Source organism: Cetorhinus maximus, chromosome 16, assembly GCF_964194155.1.
Source record: "Cetorhinus maximus chromosome 16, sCetMax3.hap1.1, whole genome shotgun sequence".
Classification (NCBI taxonomy): Eukaryota; Metazoa; Chordata; class Chondrichthyes; order Lamniformes; family Cetorhinidae; genus Cetorhinus; species Cetorhinus maximus.
Window position 1 is genome coordinate 89,603,387 of NC_135894.1, and position 21,496 is coordinate 89,624,882.

Consider the following 21,496-nt stretch of genomic DNA (forward strand, 5'->3'; position numbering starts at 1 on the left):
ATAGTTGCCAGCTCTGGCTGGATGTATTCCTGGAGGTGTCATCACATGACTTCCTCCCTCCAACTCCCTTGCTGTCCCCTTTGGTCACCCAACATGTCCGTCCCCACAGCACAACAGCCAATTGGAAAGCAAACTGGCTGTCCCTCGCCCAATCAGTTGATTCTTAATTGCCAGTCAAACAACCTTTTCTTCCCCACCACCCATATTTTTTTATAATGAGTAAAGCAAAAGCGTTGAAAGATTTTTTGTTTTATTGCCCCAATGATTTTTTTTTTCCCCCAGTAATTTGGAGATTAATCTTCAAGTTCTGGAGAATCCTGGGCAATCCTGGAGGGTTGGCAAACCCTGGGGAGCGAGCAAACAGTGACCAACAGTGATATGTGATTTCAATACGGAATCAGGAGGAGCATTTTAAGAACCAGTGGTCAGACCCGATAATCCTGATTAGGAAACCAATTTCCAGTTTGAGTCAGGTGTTATTAGCCTGTCCAAGCGCCTGTTTTAGATGTATGGCCAGTACATCTGCACCAAGGCGTCATCATTTGGAGCTGCCGGTTTGTGTTCCCCATCTTAACATGACACAGTGACTGTTGCGAAAAGAAACTACCACTCGCTAATTTTATTGCAGAAAATTTTAACTTATTGTGAAGAGCTCACTAGTTTAGTCATGGGAGATTACAAGAAGGACTACGACAATGGAAGGAAGATATGTGACTATTCTCGGAGGATGTTTTCAGAGTGGTACAACAAGCTGGAGATAGAGAAAGTAAGGCGTAAGTATTACTTATATTATTTTCTTTCTTATTTGTTTAAATATATTTTTCACTCTGGTCTTTCGGGCCACACTCCAAGTGAAGTGCTTGGTTTCTTTATTTACAGCCTACTCCAAGCCTGAGTTCTAGGTCAGGAACTTGCTTTGGATTTCTCCATGGCACAATCGGTAAAGTTGTAATCCGCAAGTCCCCAACTGTTCAGTTCCCAAACTGTGTCGAGCTGGCTGATCTCAGCATGACAATTGGACGCTACTTCTCAAGGGAAGTGTTCAGATTTTATTTCGCTATCTTTTTATTTTTTAGGGTGCTTAGAGGTCAGATCAGGCAAGGCTTTAAACGTTTCTTACAGTTGGTTTTATCGACTATAAAACTTAACAACTGTTTAATTTAACCCTAATAAAAAGTACGGTAGAAAATTCAAAGTCCAATTCTTCTCCCTTGGGAGACTAAAAGATTAATAATCCATTGGTCTACTTCATATACCATGGCCAGGATTTTCCCGTCGGTGGGCAGAGGGGCGGGGCCCACTCGCCGACACGTAAAATGACGCGGGATGTTGTCGGGCAGAACTCCCAATGTCACCACGCCCCATTTAAGTTTTCAGGTAGGCGGGGGTTCTGCCGAATCAGCTGTGTGCCCGCCGACCTGTCAATGGCCCATTGAGGCCATTGACAGAGTCATTAAAATAATTAATGGACCTGCCCGTCCAGCCTTAATGTTGGCGGGCAGGCCGGGAGCCCCGGCAGGCATTAGAAAAAGCATCAAACCCCATCCACGGGCGGGGATGAGGTTTCATGTAGGTTTTTAAAAATTGAATTAAAGCGTTTTTAAAAGTGATGGACGTGTCTCAACTCATGTGACAGTGTCCCACGAGGGGACATGTCAGATTTTTTTTTCTATTTTTATCTTTTTTACAGTAGAGCCGCACTTAGCCTCAGGGAGATGAGTGCGTTCTATCGTGCGCATGCGCGAAAGAGCTCACTCTCGGGTTTAGGGATTCCCCGCCCCCCAGCACAGGGAGCGCTCAGCACTTCCGTGTGGACGTCACGCTGGGTGGGCCTTAATTGGCTCGCCCACATAAGATGGTGGCACGCCCCCAATCGGGGGAGCTGATCGGAAGTGCATCTCCGTGCGCCCACACTTCAACATCAAAATTCTGCCCTGATTTGATATATATGGGAGGCTTGCTAGACAATTTCAGAGGGGAGCTAAGAGCCAACCACATTGTTGTAGCTCTGGAGTCACGTATAGGCCAGACTGGATAGGGATGGTAGACTTCCATTGCTAAAGGACATTTGGGAACCAGATGGATTTTTACAATAATCCGGTAATTTCATGGTCTTTATTACCGAGAATAACTTTTAACTCCAGATTTATTAATTTGATTAACTGTGTCATTTATTATTGTGCTTGTTTTCAGTTAATGATGAGGCAATGTCAAAGGTCAGGTTCCATGACAAATACTCTCAAGGGAGAGAGCTGCCCGGATTCACAAAGTACCGAGTATTTGAATCTGTCATCCGAGAACAAATTCAAAAGTTGCTACCGCCTTCTCTCCAATTGATGAAAGAACTTGCAGGTAGAATAAAAAAGACACGTACCACACTGTAAGGAAAAGAATTTCCAGCTTAATCAATAGCTTGTCATAGCTGAGGTCCGTGGCTTATGGTTTTCATGAAAAAGTAAACTAAAATTGATGCCTCTGTAAATCCTGAAATCCATGCATTACAATGGATTTGAATTCATATTGTCACAATGATTTGTATTCATCAGTTGTCTTTAATCTGGTTACGCACTGCCCACATCCCTTGAACAAATTTATTGAAAAGCTGTATCCCATTCCACTGATAAGTTCTACCATGTGATTTAACCTTTTATAAATCGCTCGTCCTTGACAGGTATCTTTTCTCCCCCTTTTGCTTCCAGCCATAAGGTTGCTTTGTATTTATTTGAACTGGGAACTCAATATCCTTCCTGTTTGTTGCTAGCTTTCGGCAGGACAAAAGGCAGGAAAAGGTGTGCTGGAGGTTCCAGCAGTTTCCAAGCTGGCTGTGCCTGCTAGGAACATAGCAGTTATGAGAAGAGAAAGACCAAAGTCCATCTAGTTCACTGCCTACCATCCTGGTAGATACGTAATGTAATGATAAAGGAGTTGTTGACTGATTACCAACAACAGACCCAGGAATAACACAAGGAAAACTACAGTTGTTGACAACCTTTGAAACCATAGTCATCAGTTCATCACTGTTGAACTTGAGCCTCTCACTTCCAATTCCCAACTCCCAAGTCTGCCACACCAGATTTCAGAGCCCCACCCCTGACTCCCAACTCCTGGCCCCCTCCCCCGATCCCTCCCCCGACTCCCAACACCTGGGCCCCTTCCCTGCCTCCCAACTCTCGAGCCCCTCCCCCGACTCCCAACTCTTGAGTTCCTCCCTGACCCTCAACTCCCGAGCCTCTCCCCTGATCCCCAACTCCCAAACCCCTTCCCCGACTCCCAGCTCCTGAGCCCCTCTCCTGATTACCACTTCCTGAGCCCCTTTCCCAATCAATTCCGTAGCCCTCCCAATTCCTGAGACTCCCCACCGATTCCTGTGACCTTCGATTCTCAAGCCCCCTCTGACCCTCAAGGCCCCTTCCCCACCGGCCCCGATCCCTTTTCCCCCAACTCTGCAGCCCTTCCCTAACTCTCAAGCCCCCTCTGAATCTTAAGCCTCTGTTGTGTCTGCTGCCCTGGGAAATTTGAAGCATGAAGTCAATGCAACACCAAGAACATCCATACTCATTCTCCGAGAAACGTTCTAGCAAACATTTGTCTCTCAACCGACCTAAAAGGAAAACAGATCATCTAGTTATGGATTTCTGCAGTTTGTGGGACCTCACTGTGCACAGTGCCTACACTCCAAAAATACTCAAGTGGCTGTTCATTGATTTGGGGTCCCCCTGGGTCTACGAAAATGCAAGTCCTGCTTTACTTTTGAAAGAATTCTTGCTTTCACAAGGCAAGCCAAGTCTGTCAGTAATTTCCATTGGAAAACTGCAGACATCTAACAAACAGTTTTCACTCATAATGAAATTGATGACTAATTCCTGCAGGAGCATCGTTGCATTTTTATTAACATTCCCACAATGAAGTGTTCCCGATTCTCCAGAAGATAGTTTGTGTATAATCCATGTTTGATAACAATAAGTATAATTGAGCCATTTTTTGTATTCTTTTCACAGATAAAGTCCAGCAAGTGTTTAACGTAATGGGATTTGAACATTTTCAAAATTTCCCCAATTTGATACAAGCGACCAAGGTTTGTGCCTCAAAAACTTTTAACTGAGGCAGAGTTTTCAGAACAGGGGAATTACATAGGGCAGGATTTTTCCCTCGTCTGTCGGGCGTGCGTGCTTCCCCGACCCAAACAGGAGTAAAATAGTGCACGATGACATTGGGCGAGCGCCCCAACGTCATCGGGCACTCTCGCGATATTTCACTCGGTGGGCGCGCGCGAGAGGCAGCAGCGCGTCCGCTGACAATTGAGAGGCCTATTAAGGCCCTTCATCAATTAATTAATTTGAATTTTGGGCTGTCTGCCCAACCGTTTGGTTGGCGGGCGGGCGAATAGGCCGAGCGGCCTTTGCATTTTTTGCAAAGCCTCAACCACGGGCGGGATGAGGTTTCGACTAGTGATTTTAAAACAAAAAAGCTTTAAAACTCATTTTTACCATGTCCCTGCTCATGTGACTTTGTCACATGAGGGGACACGTTTTCCTTATTTTTCCATTCTTTGTTTTTAATGTTAAAAATCTTCAGTTCCCTGAGGCATCTCTGTGCATTCAAGGAGCTGTCATTAAACGCACCCATACGCATGCGCTGACTTCCACGCTCGCCCTCCATCACCCCCCCACCTCTCACCCCCAACCCCAGGCAGCGCTGAGCCTTTCAACTTGCGATTCACGCTGGCTGGCCGTTGATTGGCCAGCCAGCGTGAAATCGTGGTTGGGACCCGATCCCAGGTGGTGGACCATTGCGCACCTGCCCACTTTGCCCGCCCAATGAGGGGAAAGTCCTCCCGATAGAATATACAACACTGGAACAGGCCCAACCAGCCCTAGCTGGCATTTATGCCCCACTTGAAGTCTGCACCCATCCTTTCTCATCCAACTCTATCAGCATCACCCCCTTTCCTCTTCCCCTTCGTATGCTTGCCTAGCCTTCCCTTGGACGGATCTACACTATCAGCCTCAGCCGCCACCTGTGGTAGCAGGTTCCACATTCTCACCAGTCTCTGGGTAAAGATATTTCTTTGGAACTTCCTATTTGATTCCTTGGTGACTATCATTTATTGATAGCCTCCAGATTTGCTCTTCCCGACACACTGTTTACTCCATTAAATCCTTGTACGGTAAAGTCCCGCCATTCATGGGGGGGTTACGTTCACACCAAACCTCACAAATGGCAAAATCGCAAAGGAGGAACATGCTTTTGAATGGGACTCAATTAGACAGGTTCCAGCCACGCAAGGGCAGCACTGGTTTGGACAGTTAGAGTACTCTACAATTACCTGCGTTCCCTTCACTTAAGCTGGTAGACCTGCTGTGCATACTCCACATTTTTGCTTTTTGTTTCCGATTTCCAGCACTTGGCAGTTTTATTCACAGCACATTTAAAACTCATGGTCAATGAGAAAGAGAAAAACCCAGGGCCAATAAGGTGTAAAATACATCCTGGAAAATTCCTCTCTGATTTCCCCCCGCTCCACCACCCCTTCGGGTCACTGAAACCAGCCAAGGAGGTCACATAGACCAAGTTTTACAAAGATTTATAAAGACACTTACATTCTAAATTGTGTGATTTCTGTCCTTTGCTGGAACTTGCCCAGTTACCTCTAAAAGTATCTGGAGACTCAGCACCTACTACACCAGCCTGCGCTATATTCCAGACCCTCACTGCTTTCTGAGAAAAGACAGATCACCTAATAGCCAGTCTATTCCTGCTCTCTCATAGATGAAACTAGATGAAACTGATATTTTAGGGTAAATTAACCATCCCACACTCGAGGTGTGCTCAAAGGGCGTGCCTGTCAAAAGATCAGTGCAGAGATTCAGACATTTCCAACGCGGATAAGCTTATGTTGCCATGCGATGGGCGGTGTGGTGTGCAAAGTACAAAGCACGAGTAAATGAAAACGCGAACAAGGAAGTCATAAAAGATGGGCCTTTACATGTTTAAAGGCCTCTATTAGGTCACCCCTTAACCTTTTTTGAAGAGAAAAGAAACCCAACCAGTTCATCATCATCTTAATCTTCCACATACTCAATGGAATGTAAGTCTTGACAATTTGTCCTGAGAATTTAGCTCTTCTAGCCTTTTTCAGGGTAAATCCATGCTGCATCCTCTCCAAGGACAATATTTCCTCCCTGAGGTGCGGTGCCCCAGAACTGAGCACCATACTCCAGGTGCCGAGCGTGGACGCTTACTGGGAACGGGGCCATGAATTACTTCAGACTCTCAAAAGCTTTTCAAACATCTGTGCCCTTTTTCACAGGACTTAGTTGCTCAAATCCGCCAAAAGCAGGAACAGGATGCAGAACAGAATTTGAGGATGCATTTTAACATGGAAAGTATGGTTTATGCACCGGATGCAATGTATAGCTCCGTACTGGGAAAAATGGAAGCAAAATCTCAGACGGAGCCCAGTCCATTGCCAGGTAGATCTACCCATAAAATGGCTGCTCACTTACAAGCCTATTATCAGGTGAGTCTTCAAAAATAGAGTCACATCTTCCAAGTTACACACTTCTGTTTTGTTGAGGGGGAATACTACACCAATTGAAATGCTTTCTTTCAGAAAAGGCATTAAACTGAGGCCACCTGTCCCCTCAGGTTGCACACTATTTGAAGTTGCGCAAGGGAGAACTCCCTGGTGTCCTGGCCAATATTTATCCCTCAACTAACATCGCTATATCAAGATTATTGGTCAGCATAACGCTGTTGCCTGTGAGTCCTTGCCGTGCGCAAATTGGCATCTTCTTTCTGTCATTCCCTGGATGTGGCACACACCAACGTTGCCTATCCCCAAACGTCTGAGTGACTTGCTAGTCCATTTCAGAGGGCAGTTAAGAGCCAACCACATTGCTGTGGATCTGGAGCCAGACCAAGTAAGCAGGGCAGATTTCCTTCTCTCAAGGGCATCAGTGAACCAGATGGGTTTTTTGAGACAATCCGATAGTTTTGTGGTCACTTTTCCTGATGCTGGTTTTTTATCCCAGTTTATTTAATGGACTGAATTTAAATTTCCCTGCTGCCATGGTGGTATTTGAACTCACATCATTGGATCATTTGCCCAGGCCTAGTCCCATAATATAACTACTATGTTGTGTTTCCTACATAGCAACGGTGACTGTAGTTCACTGGCTATGGGATGCTCGGAGGTCATGAAAAGCAGAAAGCTTTTTTTTCTCTTTTCTCTCCTTAAAAGGAAACCGCTGTTGTTTAGATTGTGAGGTCCGTTCCTGTGACCTTAATCATTTGTTTCCTTAAATTATACAGATATCTATCGATCGATTGGTTCAAATGATTCCCATGGTGACCAGATATCATCTTCTGCAAGAATTTGCAAACCAGGTCAAGTTGGAGATGGCTCAAACTTTTGTGAATGAAGAAGGTGCTGATGGTCTCCTGGATGAGCATGTTGATATAAAATGGAAACGTAAAAGACTCACTGATTCCCTGAATCAGCTGAACAAAGCAAGGGCTCTCCTGATGTCTACAGAAATCAGTAGAGTGCAATGACACTGCATGTCTTAACAGTTCCTTTTTGTTGACAGCTTTCTTCAATGTTCAATGTTCTCGCTTCCACATTCTCACTGCAAGATACTGACCCCGCACAGCACTGCATTTCTGCCAGCCCCTTCCAAACATGGCAGAGCGACACTGGATGGATAGAGGTGTTTGTACAGAAATGTGATGCTGAGAGGCGGCTGCATTGCTTCTTCTGATTCCCAGGGCAATATTGTCTGCTGGGGTGCGCTATTCTTTCGGCGCAATTCACCTGAAATTGATCAAACTGGGCCAAAAGATCATGGGCCAGAATTTTTACCTGAATGAGCATAAAGTGATGCCCGACCATCATCGCGCACTCGCACGATATTTCGGTCAGCGGGCGCGCGCAGGATTCGGCAGCACACCCACCAACAACTAGCAGGCCTATTAAGTCCATTAAAGTCGCAACTGAATGTAATTTTTTCGCTGCCCGTCCAGCCGTCCGGTTTGCACTTTTTTTTTAGGAAACCTCATCCACAGGCGGGATGAAGTTTCCAACAGCGATTTAAAAACAAAATAAAAATGTTAACTTTTTATTAATAACTGCTCATCTGACAAGCTTTATTTCTGAATTTTTATATCTTCAGCTCCCTGAGGCAGCTCTGCGCCCTGGATGAGGGAGGCTGCTTTTCCTGTGCGCACTTAGGGGCATGTGCGAAGCTCCCACTCGCCCTCTTCCCCCAACCTCCCATACAGGTAGTGCTGCAGCGTGCGTCTCACGCTGGGCAGGCCTTAATTGGCCCACCAGCACGAAATCGCGGTCCGGCCCCGATCACGGGTGGCGTTCGGCTTCCCATTCGCTCCCACCGAGCCCGCCCGACGAGGGCAAAATCCTGGCCCATGGAACTTCTTCGAGCACAAATTACACTTAACACAAACCCCGTTTCCATGATTTTTTTTTTGGTGCTTGTTTAAAAGACATTGCGTTAAAAGTCAGCCCTGCTCACATGACTGCTCCTCAGATCTAATTAATCACCACTGTTGCACACCAATGTAACGAGCCAATGGTTCAATCGAGTTTTCTCAAGTCATTTAAGTTTTTTTACTTGTGGGCACAAAAGTATTAATGTGCCTGGCAACAGCAACGTATATATTGTCGTTAAACAACAGATAGTGGGCTGAATTTCGTCTCCCCCGGGGGGGGGGGGGGGGGGGGGGGGTGGTGGGAGTTGATGGGAGGGCGCGTATTGGCGCACTTCTGATTGGCGCCCCGGATCAGAAGGCTTTTTACAATTGGCCCGCCCAGCGTGGTGTCCGCACAGAAACACTATGCCCTCCCTGTGCGGGCGGGCGGGGGAATCCCAAAATCGAGAGTGTGCTCTTTCACGCATGCACACAAAAGAGCGCATTCATCTCCCTGAGGCTAAGTGCAGCCTCAGGGAGATCGGCTGTACCTGTAAAAAAAAGATAAAAATAAAAAAATAAAATTTCCCTTACATGTCCCCTCATCTGACAATGTCAAATGAGTTGGGACATGTCCATAATTTTTACAAAATCTTTATTAAAATTTTTTAAGCCGACATGAAACCTCATCCCGCCCGTGGATGAGGTTTCATGTCTTTCCTAGTTCCGGTCGGGGCTCCTGGCCTGCCCACCAACTTTAAGGTTGGACGGGCAGGCCCTTTAATTGCTTAATTGACCCTGTCAATGGCCTCAATTGGCCATTGCCAGGTCAGCAGGCGCGCAGCTGATTTTGCTGAGCCCCCGCCTTTCTGAAAAGTTAAATGGCGCGGTGACGTCGGGAGTCATTTTACGTGTTGGTGAGCAGGCCCCGCCCCCGCTCGCCAACTCGTAAAATTCTGCCCAGTGTGTTTAGTTGTCAGTAAATGAAGAGAATAACATCTGTATCATAACCACTGACTTTTGCAATGGAGAGATAGAACAAGATCATGATAAGATTGTCAGCATGGAACTTGCCCAGCGTTGGTCGTATAGATGTTAATATTTTGATATTGATATTTTGGGTATTGATATTTTTGTAGTTTGTTTCTTTGATCCACATTTTTGAAATGATTTATGTACTGGTTTTCTTTGTAGAAGTCACACCAAACATATTATTAGAGATTGAACAATCTATTTTTAGTATAACACAAAATGGTTGCTTGGTGGACCAAGAACTGATGGGAAGAGGGCTAGGTTGTGGACAGGCACCGACCAGAAGAGAGAGAAAATGCCCAGACATGTAAGCAGAAATGAGTCAAACTGCACTTACACCCACACAACCCTAGAGCAAAGGATCAGCCCAGCGTGGCTTGAATGCTGCAATTAGGATGTGGGCAGTTGTGATGACCCCAAGAACCCATCACCTCATTGGGTAACTTAAGGCTGAAGGCACTGTGCCAATGAGAAAGCGATGCCACAGCAAATGTAGTATGTAGATCCAACAGAAGGGTATAAGAACCAGATGTGCAGGAGACTCATGGCTGAAGTCGGAAGAGAGGATAGCCTGGTCAGCTATCAACGTGAGTTACAGAACAGGACAGTTCGACCACCCAATCTTGTCTGTCTCTCAGGAAACCAAACAACCGGATTGTGAGTGTACATTAGCAGATATTTGTATCAGTATTTTTACATTGATATCGATTTATATACTAAGGGGTTTAGGCTAATAAAAGTGTTTCATGTAACGCAAGTAAAGTATACTTCGAACCATTGATATCTAGAGTAGGCCTCTGAACCACAAGGGTGAAGTAGTTGATCCAGGGAAGGGGATAGCCTACATACTACTGGGTTGCTCAATAGGCACTGCCTATTTTTCTGTAATAGTCAAATTGCAACAGGCTGCTGTTAATAACTATATAAGGGATTTTTTTAAAAGCAATTTTTAAAAATAACATATGTCCTTAAACAAAAACAAAATGCTGGAAAAACTCAGCACGTCTAGCAGAATCTGTGGAGAGAGAAGAACAGAGTTAATGTTTCGGGCCTAAAGAAGAGTCATACGGGCTCGAAACGTTAACCCTGTTTCTCTCTCTCCACAGATGCTGCCAGACCTGCTGAGTTTTTCCAGCATTTTCTGTTTTTGTTGCAGATTTCCAGCATCCGCAGTATTTTGCCTTTATCATACGTTTTTAAACGCTGGCGGTGCTGGTTTAGGAGAAGTTTTATGTTCGGTGATATGTAAACGAGCTTGAAACTTCAGAAGACAAATCCCTTCTCAAAACTCTCTCAGTTTTGGCCACAATTTCTGCCTAACTGATAACTGCACCCAAAGTCAAAACTCCAGGGTCTAGCCCTGCATGCCGAAGATTAGATTTACAATTGCTGTCATGGAATTGTAATGCTATCAGAAACCACTTGCACTATTTTACTACAGTGACACTGCTAATTACATTGCTTTGGCTATATTCTTCACCAACAAAGCTCCTGGGTATTAGAGTATTGAATTATCTACTGTCAAGTATCTGCACCACAAAAATGAGTACACTTCAAAACTACTTCATTGGCTATAAAGTGCTTTGGGACATCCTGAGGTCATGAAAGGTGGTATATAAATGCAAGCTTTTCTTTTAGCGCATTTTGGGATTTGGGATTTGGGATTGGGGGGGGCGCAAATTTTACAACGGAGGAACTCACAAATATGTTAAATGAACATCAGTTGGATTTAATGAAACTGTATAAAGTTATATTAATACAATGATGTATCAGCTTATAATTGCAATAAAATAAATGGTGACAGTGTATCTTGTTTCTATTTGGATTTTTTAAAAATGAATTATTTCAAGCTTTTCTTTAATTATTTCAAGTCGCTGCATTCAAGATGATTGCAGAGTGACATCACACATTGAGACCAATATTCCTGCATGGGCTGGCTACCCATTGTTTGGGTTTGGTCTGTTCTGGGCTCTTTGAGTCGTAGTTGAGGGTGCCACTTTATCACACGTCCAGAAACAGACAGGGTGGAAGGAAAGGGGCTGGCTACAAGGCTTTCGAGTTCTTGTATTTGTTTTGGTGACATTCAAAAATTAATTGGAAGTTTTAATAGCTAATGGAAACGCACTTGAGGCTGAAGAAAGTAGGGACAATCAGGTTTCTAGTTCGGCCATCAGAACCCAGAAGGAAAAATCAGTAAAAGTTGGTACATGACTGATACTGGTCTCCAGTTCGGACCAGTACCAGTCATCTACAAGTTTTACTGTTTTTCCTTCCAGGTTGCAAAGTTTTGGAAACTTCCAACCACTCCGCAGAAGAGCTAAGCTGTCCTGTATTAATCCAGACAAGTGTTCACTCTGGCTGTGCACTGAAAATGGAAGACACTTCAGAGTTGTGCACATCAAAAGGACTTTGGTAGCTGAGCACTGATAAAGTGCTTTCACTTGAGACATTAAACCATTTGTTTTCTATAGAAATCCTGTAGACACACTGTGCTTATCCAGAATTTTGTGTTTTCCTCTCTCCTGTGATGTTGAGTTAACCTAAAGGTGTGTAGTTGGGTTTAAGATACGGATCAACCATAGGCTAATTGGATGGCAGAACAGGCTCAAGAGGCTGACCGACCTATTCCCAGGTTCCTAACTACAGTTTACAGGTGATACTAAGCTAGAAGGTGTGAATTGTAGCAATGAACATGACAAAATGATGCAGCTAGAAAAAGCAGGCAGAGCAATGGAAGATGCAGTTTGACGAGGCCTCAGCTTCAATACCCATTCCAAATAGGCACTGCTTTACGTGCTCTGTTTGCATCCCTGGAGGCCCCCCTAATTTAAATATTTTTCATGGCCTTAATGAGCCTTGCAGTTTGGATGTAAAAATAATCAGTAGGATACAATCTAGAGGGTATGAACGAGCAAAGGAATTTAAGGATCCGGGTTCATAAGCCATTAAATGTTAAAGGTGTATAACACATGAAGTATAGAATTTAAATGCGAAGAGTACCTGGGATTAAATAGGATATACAGCACAGAATCAGACCTCAAGGCCCAACTAGTCTATGCTGGTGTTTATGCTCCACTCAGCCTCCTCCCGTCTTTCCTCATTGAATTCCTGCCGGTATAGCCTTCTTTTCCCAGCTCCCTGGTGTGCTTGTCTAGTCTCTCTTAAATGCTTCAATGCTATTTGCTGCAACCATTCCCTGTCATAGCGAGTTGCACATTCCCACCACTCTCTGGGTGAAGGAATTTCAGCTGAATTCCACATTTGACTTTCTGGTGACTATCTTATATTGATGGCTTCTAGTTTTGCTCTTCCATGCAAGTGGAAGCACTGTCTGTGTCTATTCTATCAAAGCTTTCCATAATGTTAAAAGAACTCAATTTGGTCACTCTTTTCAAAAGCATATCCACCCTCTTCTGATAGGTATACCACACTGGTGCCATCACCACATTTTATCATTTATGGTATCACAGCAGTTATACTGATTGCTGTTCTATTTCAGGCGCTTGGGATAAAATATCTCATCAGAGTCCAGCAATAATTTGCCATTTGTTGGGTTGCCAACTTTGGACATATTCCTTGAGGCGCAATCACATGACACCCTGCCTCCAAATGTCCTGCCCCCATGTCCCTGGCATTGGTCACCCAACACATCCATCATCTTGATACACCACCTACCCTATCCAATTCAAGAGCAAGCACCAGCTGATTGACTGCCAGTCAAGTATTGTCCAATCTTTCTCCCCCCCACCACCCAGTTCCAATATACTAGCAACCAAAGAAAATTATAAAACACTATTGTTTAATTCCACAATGTTTTTTTTTTGCTTGCATTAGTGATAATTTGTAATGTTTGGAGACTCCAGGAATACCCAACAGGGATGTATCCGCTGGAGATAAGAAAGTTGAGGAGTATTTTGACTTGAGATCTTTAAAATGATGAAGGGAATTGACAACATATGATAAGAATTTCAACCTTAATGTGACTGTGGCCATAACGAACCTCACTAGAAATGAAAATTGGGCAGGGTGTAAAACAGGCAGATGATTCACTATCACCTGATCTGCATCATCCCCTCCCTCTTTCATGGTATTTGTCAATTCTGTATTTACAACTGTGGAAATGGTGTGAATGAGGGAGAATCTTTTTTTGCAAAGGGACCTGACCCAAAAAAGCAAATGCACAAATGGAAGGCTTATTTCATATACAGGATTATTCCAAAAGTAGCCCTTCCCCTTGTGTTGGAACTTACTCGACACCTGTCTACACCAACAACACTCAAGAAGCTTGACACCATCCAGGACAAAGCAGCCCACTTGATTGGCACCCCTTCCGCAATCATTCACTCCCTCCGCCACCGACGCATAGTGGCAGCAGTGTGTACCATCTACAAGATGCACTGCAGGAATTCACCAATTCTCCTTAGACAGCATCTTGCAAACTCACGACCATTACCACCTAGAAGGACAAGGGCAGCAGGTAGATGGGAACATCACCACCTTGAAGTTCCCCTCAAAGCCATTCACCATCCTGAATTGGAAATATATCACCGTCCCTTCACTGTCACTGGGTCAAAACTCTGGAACTCCCTAACAGCACTGTGGGTGTACCTACGCCACATGGACTGCTGCAGTTCAAGAAGGCAGCTCACCAACACCTCCTCAAGGACAACTAGGGATGGGCAATAAATGCTGGCCTAGACAGCGACACCCACATCCTGTGAATGAATTTTTTGAAAGTACTTAATTGGCTTTAAAGCAATCTAAGGCATCATGATGTCATGAAGTTCTTAAATGCAAGCCTTTATATTTTTTTAGAACTCAGACTTAGAAGAATGATAACTCAGAGAGGGAAAGCTGTTGGTAAATAAAGAATTATCTCCAGGCTGAGCTCGGTCATGTAAGGAAGGAGTGAAAATCCAGTTGATTTGACAGATCTACAATAGTAAAAAAAAAAGGCAGACACACTATTTAAATAGTGTTTTTATTGAACCATCAGAGGTTCATTACAGCATAAAACAAATGCTATACCAAGGCTACACTGCCACCAGTGAAGCCCCATCAGTGTTTTTGTTGAGCAAGAGCTCCAGAGTCTCGCTGAATATACCAACTAGATCTAATATACCAGTACACTTTAACAAAGAATATTATTCTAAGATGCAGTATAAGAACTGCACAACCCATACATGACGCATAATATGCACTCCTGTGCATAAAACCCAAGTAACAAAATACTAACCCCACAATTTGTTTTGTCTGGCTGTTTGTTTTGGGAACTGATGCCAGACAAGAACAAAGAAAAGCTAATTTTTAAAACGACCTTAATCCCTTCTCGCTGTACATCCTGTGCCAAGAAACAGCATTGATGAAACCAGGATAAATATGAGTTATGCCAGGAAATGTCCAAATTTTTCTTTAAAAGACAGAATGTTGGGGTGGAGGAAGAGAAAAAAGAATGGTGGAGACTAAATAGTGTAAGCTTCTTACAGCGAGGGAGATAATTTTAAGAGTTCGGGTTGCCAAGGGATGGCTTTGCACCTCTCAGAAACTTCTCCACAATTTTCCATCCATCAAGCACTGTGGGTGGTTTGAGGTTCTAGCCTAACTGACTCATGAGCCTAAGCATAAACTTGCAGTATAAAAGATTAAGGGGTGATCTAATTGAGGTGTTTATGATGATCAAAGAATATTGTTGAAAGAAAAAGACATTTTGTCAAAAGCTTTTTGTCTTGCACTCATCAGGACAATTCGCAAGAACATCAGATGTAAAGGGGATAACAATTTATACTATGTGAGAAGAGAGTGATGATTGAATGGCATGTGGACTCTGATTAGTAGAGGCATTGCCATGGAGAATGCACCAGTTGATGGTGACTGAAATGTCCTGATGAGTGCAACACGAAAAGCTTTGACAAAAAACATGTCTCTTTTTTCAGCAATACTCAAGCTCTGTACTACCAAATAACTATGATCAAAGAAGGTAGAGAGAGAGCGCAATGATTGCCTCTGCTGGGCGAGTCCAAAACAAGGGGATTACAACTGTATTAGAGCCAAGTCATGTTAGGATGTACTTCTTCACACAAGTGTTGGAAATCTGGAACCATCTTCCAACCCCCATCAAAGAATTGTAGTGGCTGGGGTGCAATTGATGATTTCAGATCTGGGGTCAATACATTTTTAGTAGGCAAGGATATTAAGGGATACAGAACCAAGTGCTTAGATGGAGTTAAAATACAGATCTGCTATGATATAATTGAATGGCAGAACAGATACAGGGGGCTGAATGGCCTTAACATGTTTGTATGTTGAATTCACACTTATTTAGTAGGTCATTGAAGACAATGGCAAATGACAGGAATGCTGTTTTCTCTTGGACATATCAACCCCATAGGTTTCCAAATAGAGATCATCATCAGTAACTCCCAAAAACCTACTAGTTTGTTGACTATTTACTAAATATATCGACGGACATTTTGCTTCAACATATAGTCAAGATGTGGCGTGCTTTTCTCAGCCTTTTCAAGCGACAGTTGAGAAACCTGCGCTTCTCAAAGACGTCTTCCTCTTCCACCAACAGCTCGGTCGTCTGCTCTTTGCCCTGCAACAACTGCAGCATTTTGCGCTGCAGCTTGCTTGCATACTCCTGCAAGAGGTAGAATCGAAGTACCATGGGAACCAGGTCGGCCAGTCGGTTTGACGCAATCTGAAACATAAAAGTAGATCCACTATCATGCAGTCTTCTCCTTTGTGGCCTGTAGACCTTGTGCTGAAACTTTACATAGGATATATAGCACAGAAACAGGCCATTCAGCCCAACCAGTCCATGCTGGTGTTTATGCCCTACTCAAGTCTCCTCCCTTCTTTCCTCACCTAATTCCACCATCGTAACCCTCGTATTCCCTTCTCCCTCGTATGCTTGTTTAGCTTTCCCTTAAAAGGTGTCTACTATTCGCTTCAGCCGCTCCCTGTGGTAGTGAGTTCCACATTCTCGCCACTCTTTGGGTAAAGAAGTTTCTTCTGAGTTCCCTACTGGATTTCCTGGTGACTATCTCATATTGATGACCTCTAGCGATGCTCTCCCCCACAAGACAAAACATTTGTTACGAATGCAAGACTTTAAGGTGGTTATATTTTAAACTGTCTCTTTTAATTTGAGGTAAAACAGAATGTCCTGCAATGGGGATGGTGTGAAATCACACTGAAATCTGCCTACTACAGGGCCATGTGATTTGGTTGTTATGAGGCCAGAGATCCAGCTTGAAACTCGTGGGCCAGTTTTCACAGCTTGACACAAACGAAGGGCAACTGATATTTTTGGGTACAGACTCTCAGGCTCAGTCAGTCAGAGGGGCCTGGCGGAGGCGACGACAAACAGCAGCTACTGAGCCTAGCAGAGGGAGAGACTGTTTTGTGTTAACCGCCATGCAGAATATTGGTTCGATTGGATTCCCTATTTGAAAGGGATGAAACTTGTAGTGATTTAAAGACCAAGGAGTCACCAGAGGGTGTCTTGATGCTGGAAGTCAGTTCGATTATACTCAGCAGATCGAGTGAATGGGCTGTCAAAGGGAAACTGGAAGATTCACCCTTGCGTAGTGTGAGGAGAAAACCTGTTGGACAGTAAAAGGAATTCAGGGCTTTAGCTACAAGGCTACATATCCTCCAAGAGTGTGGAGTAATCTATAAATATGGTGTGGGGTTTCCGGTTCTGTTAATGGGTAAGTACCTTCTCTGTAGTTTAGTCAATGTTGATTTTAGTTTGCTTGTAACTGTAAAAACTCTTGCAACATGAAATCCTGTCATGTGATTATTTGTCGATCACTGAGAAATTATTTTTTTTAAGTTATCAGTCTCTAACGGGATCGTAATACATTCTCTCTACCAATGTTGCACGCCAGTGAAGCTTCTAATAGCCGCAGACAATTGGGCATGAGAGTCTAAGGGCTACAATGCATCCTGAGAGAAGTGGGGAAGCTGAAATCTGTTGAATAGAGTATTTGGCTCTATTCAATTGGGCAGGTACCAGACCAGATAATGCATCTTTATTTTTATTTTTCATAACTCTCAACAAAGATGTATTCCATTGAGAAAGAAAGACTGTATGAGAAGGATGTACCACCCATGACTAATTAAGTTAAAGATGGTATCAAATTGAAAGAATAGGCATAGAATCTTGTGAAGGTTGGCGGTGGCCAGAAGATTGGTTTCTAAAAATTTCCCATAAAAGGATGACTAAAAATTAATAAAGCGGGAGAAATTGGAATATGAAAGTAAACTAGCAAGAAATATAAAAACAGTAAAGACTTCTAAAAGTATAAGAAAAGAAAGATTAGTTAATGTAAGCATTGGGCCCTTAGAGGGCGAGAATAGAGAGTTAATAATGGGAAACAAGGAAATGACAGAGTTTGAATAGGTATCTTGTATCTGTCTTCACAACAGATGACATAAAAAAAATCCCAAGAATAGTAGAAAAGGCAACAGGGAGGGAAGAACTGAAAACAATAATGAGAAAAAGTACTAGAAAAACTAATGGGAGAAAAGGCTGATAAGTCCTCTAGACCTGATGGCCTGCACCCTAGGGCCTTAGAAGATTTGGCTGCAAAGATAGTGGATGCATTGGCTGTAATCTTCCAAAATTCTGGAAAAGGTCCCAGCGGATGGGAAAACCGCAACCTCTGTTCAAGAAAGGAGGGAGACAGAAAGCAGGATAGGCCAGTTAGTCTAACATCTGTCATTGGGAAAATGCTAGAATCCATTATTAAAGAGGTAGTATCAGGAAATTTAGAAAATCATAATAATCAGGCAGAGTCAACATGTTTTTGTAAAAGGATAATACATCTGTCAAACACTAACAGAATTCTTTGAGGAAGTTATGAGCAATGCGGATAAAGAAGGAGAACTAGTAGATGTGGTGTATTTGAATTTCCAAAAGGCATTCAATAAGGTGCCACATAAAAGGTTACTGCACAAGAAAGAGCGCACGGTGTTGGGGGTGAAATATTAGCAGGATAGAGGATTAGCTAACTGACAGGAAGCAGAGAGTCAGAATAAATGGGTCATTTTCAGGTTCGCAAACTATAACTAGAGTGCCTCAGGGATCAGTGCTGGGGCCTCAACTAGTTACGATCTATTTTAATGACCTGGATGAAAGGACTGACTGTATGTAGTCATATTTGTTGATGATACAAAAGATAGGTAGGAAAGCAAGTTGTGAGGAGGATACAAAGAGTCTGCAAAGGGACATAGATAGGTTAAATGAGTGGCCAAATTTAGCAGATGGAGTACAATGTGGGAAAATGAGAGGTTGTCCACTATAGTAGAAAGAATAGAAAAAGGGGAATATTATTTAAATGGAGAGAGACTCAGAATACTGCAGTACAGAGGGATCTGGGTGTCCTTGTACATGAATCACAAAATATCTCAGCAAGTAATTAGGAAAGCACATTGAGTGTTGGTCTTTATTGCAAAGGGGATGGAATATAGAAGTAAAGGACTTAGGGAAGTCTTGCTACAATGGTACAAGGCAATTGTTGAGCCAAAAGTACCATGTACAGTTATGGTCTCCTTACTTAAGGAGGGACATACCTTCATTAAGGTTCACTAGGCTGATTCCTGGGATGAAGAGCTTGTCTTTAGAGGAAAGGTTGAGCCAATATTCGCTGGAGTTTGGAAGAATGAGAGGCAATCTTATTGAAACATAAGATTCTGAAGGAGCTTGACAAGGTAGATGGTAAAAGGATGTTTCCCCTCATGGGTGAATCTATAACTAGGGGGCACGATTTAGAAATGTAAGGGGTCTCTCATTTAAGATGGAAATGTGGAGGAATTTCTTCTCTCAGAGGGTCGTTAGTCTTTAGATTTCTCTTCCAGAGAGAGCAGTGCAGGCTGTATCATTCAAGGCTGAGGTAGGCAGATTTTTGATCCACAAGGCAGTCAAGGGTTATGGGGGGTAGACAGGAGTTAGAGCCACAAATAGGTCAGCCATGATCTTATTGAATGGCAGAGCAGGCTCAAGGGACCAAATGGCCTACTCCTGCTCCTATTTCTTATGATCTTAATGCCTCAGCAATGATTCAGCACATTTGAGGAATGGCAGCTGAAAATGAAACCACCATTAAAAATATATATATACTCTTCGATCCTCCGACAATAATTTGCTTCTTACCGAGTTTTCAGCTGCTCCCCCTGCCCAGTGCCCCTATCCATCACACCTCCTCCTCTACGCAGGGGAAGGCATAGTCAGCAGCCCTTCACAGGTGTGACATGAGATGAGGTCAACAGAACAATAAACCCTGCCCACAGATTAGAGTAACATTGTCAGTCTATCATTAAAGATGGAATAGTCACAGTCCCGTGGCAGCTCACCAGGTAGTAGGTCTCTAAATGAACGGACATTGCGGTGACATCAGTGTTGATGGAAATCAACTGCTTGCTCTGTTCCTCTGGTTGCTCATACTCGTTCTGGATTTCATTCAGCTTGTTGCAGTAAGTGATGTCCTGACTGTAGACCATTTTCTCCATCTGGAACAGAGTCTTCAGCATCTCATCCGCTTCGGTTTCCTGTGTCTGGCGGATTTCATCAATCTGACTCTGCGGGGGGAGATGAGCCAATGAGTTGTTGGGTATTTTACTGGGATTGGCCAGATGGCTTGCAATGGTCCCTTTCTTTCCTGGACATTGCTGTCTTTTCCATCCCTTTAAATGTGACGTTTGCTTCCATTTGCAAGCAACTCTACCCTACCACACCCCTCCCCCCTCACTCTCAACTTCTTGCAGCGCACACAAACACAAGGGATAGATTTCTAACCTTTTCATGGGTCTGAAATGGGTTCCATGGAGTCCAATTTTATAGCACCATGTCCCAAACCAAAAGCCCACCATACTGGTTTGAGGACACATTAACTGTCCCTAATGGTTGCCTGAAACAAATGCTGGCTTATTAGAATGTTTAATGAAGGTCCTGTACCTGTATCAGGAACCTTGTGACTGGGAGCACCCAAAACCTTGCCTATAAAGTCTATTCTGAAAATCATGATGGGAACAGGCAGGAAGCAGCCTTCACAAGTGTTATTTCAACAGGTCCTCACTTCCATTAAAGCAATTAAGGATTTTTGAGCTGTTTCCATGGGTAGCTGATACCCTCCGGTACCTATTCTTCATCTTTAAGCCAAGCATTGCAAAGCATCAAAACCAAGGTCAAGGGAAAACCACCTTCACCAAACACATCTTCCTTTCACCCCCCCGGCGGCATTCCGTAGGGACCGTTCCCTCCAGGACAACCTGGTCCACTCCTCCATCACCTCAACACCTCCAAAGCCACCTTCCTATACAATCACAGAAGGTGCGACACCTGCCGCTTTTCCTCCTCCTTCCTCACCGTCCAAGGGCCCAAACGCTCCTTTCAAGTGAAGCAGCATTTCACGTTCACTTCCCTCAATTTAGTCTACTGTATTCGCTGTTCCCAATGCGGTTTCCTCTACATTGGAGAGACTAAACGCAGACTGGGTGACCGCTTTGCGGAACACCTTTGGTCTGTCCGCAAGCATGACCCAGACCTCCCTGTCGCTTGCCATTTCAACACTCCACCCTGCTCTCATGCCCACATGTCCGTCCTTGGCCTGCTGCAATGTTCCAGTGAAGCTCAACGCAAACTGGAGGAACAGCACCTCATCTTCCGACTAGGCACTTTGCAGCCTCCGGACTGAATATTGAGTTCAACAACTTCAGGCCATGAGCTCTCTCCTCCATTCTCGCCCCTTTTTTCAAATATTTATTTTTTGAATTTTTATACATATTTTTTCCTCACCTATTTTTCATTCATTTCCATTCATTGCTTTATCCCCAGCTTTTAGCCTATTTTGACCTTTTTTCTCCCACACCGTCCCCTCCCCCCACCCGGGCCATCTGCCACTTGCTCATTTTGCATTCTACTCTTAGGGCAGAACTTTCTGGCTGGCGGGGAGGTGAAGCGGGAGCGATCGGCTCCCGCGATCGTGTCTGCGCCACCATTTTATGTGGGCGGGCCAATTAAGGCCAG

General features: G+C 43.9%; 2 protein-coding genes across 3 annotated transcripts in view; one reads left to right on the forward strand and one right to left on the reverse strand.

Moving 5' to 3' along the window:
* Positions 1–7,885, forward strand: part of LOC144691812 (interferon-induced GTP-binding protein Mx-like) — a 42,622-nt gene extending 34,737 nt beyond the window's left edge. Inside the window, exons 8-12 of one of the 2 annotated variants that reach the window (XM_078560319.1) lie at positions 629–773; positions 2,194–2,352; positions 3,999–4,075; positions 6,311–6,520; positions 7,315–7,885. In XM_078560319.1, coding sequence (XP_078416445.1) covers positions 629–773; positions 2,194–2,352; positions 3,999–4,075; positions 6,311–6,520; positions 7,315–7,557 — 834 coding nt within the window. In that variant the 3' untranslated portion in view covers positions 7,558–7,885. The remainder of the gene's footprint in view (positions 1–628; positions 774–2,193; positions 2,353–3,998; positions 4,076–6,310; positions 6,521–7,314) is intronic. The other variant, XM_078560320.1, reaches the window with a different exon arrangement.
* Positions 7,886–14,424: 6,539 nt separating this feature from the next.
* Positions 14,425–21,496, reverse strand: part of LOC144691813 (interferon-induced GTP-binding protein Mx1-like) — a 51,592-nt gene continuing 44,520 nt past the window's right edge. Inside the window, 2 exon segments of the mRNA XM_078560321.1 lie at positions 14,425–16,162; positions 19,825–20,049. Of these exon segments, the coding sequence (XP_078416447.1) occupies positions 15,938–16,162; positions 19,825–20,049 (450 nt within the window). The 3' untranslated portion in view covers positions 14,425–15,937.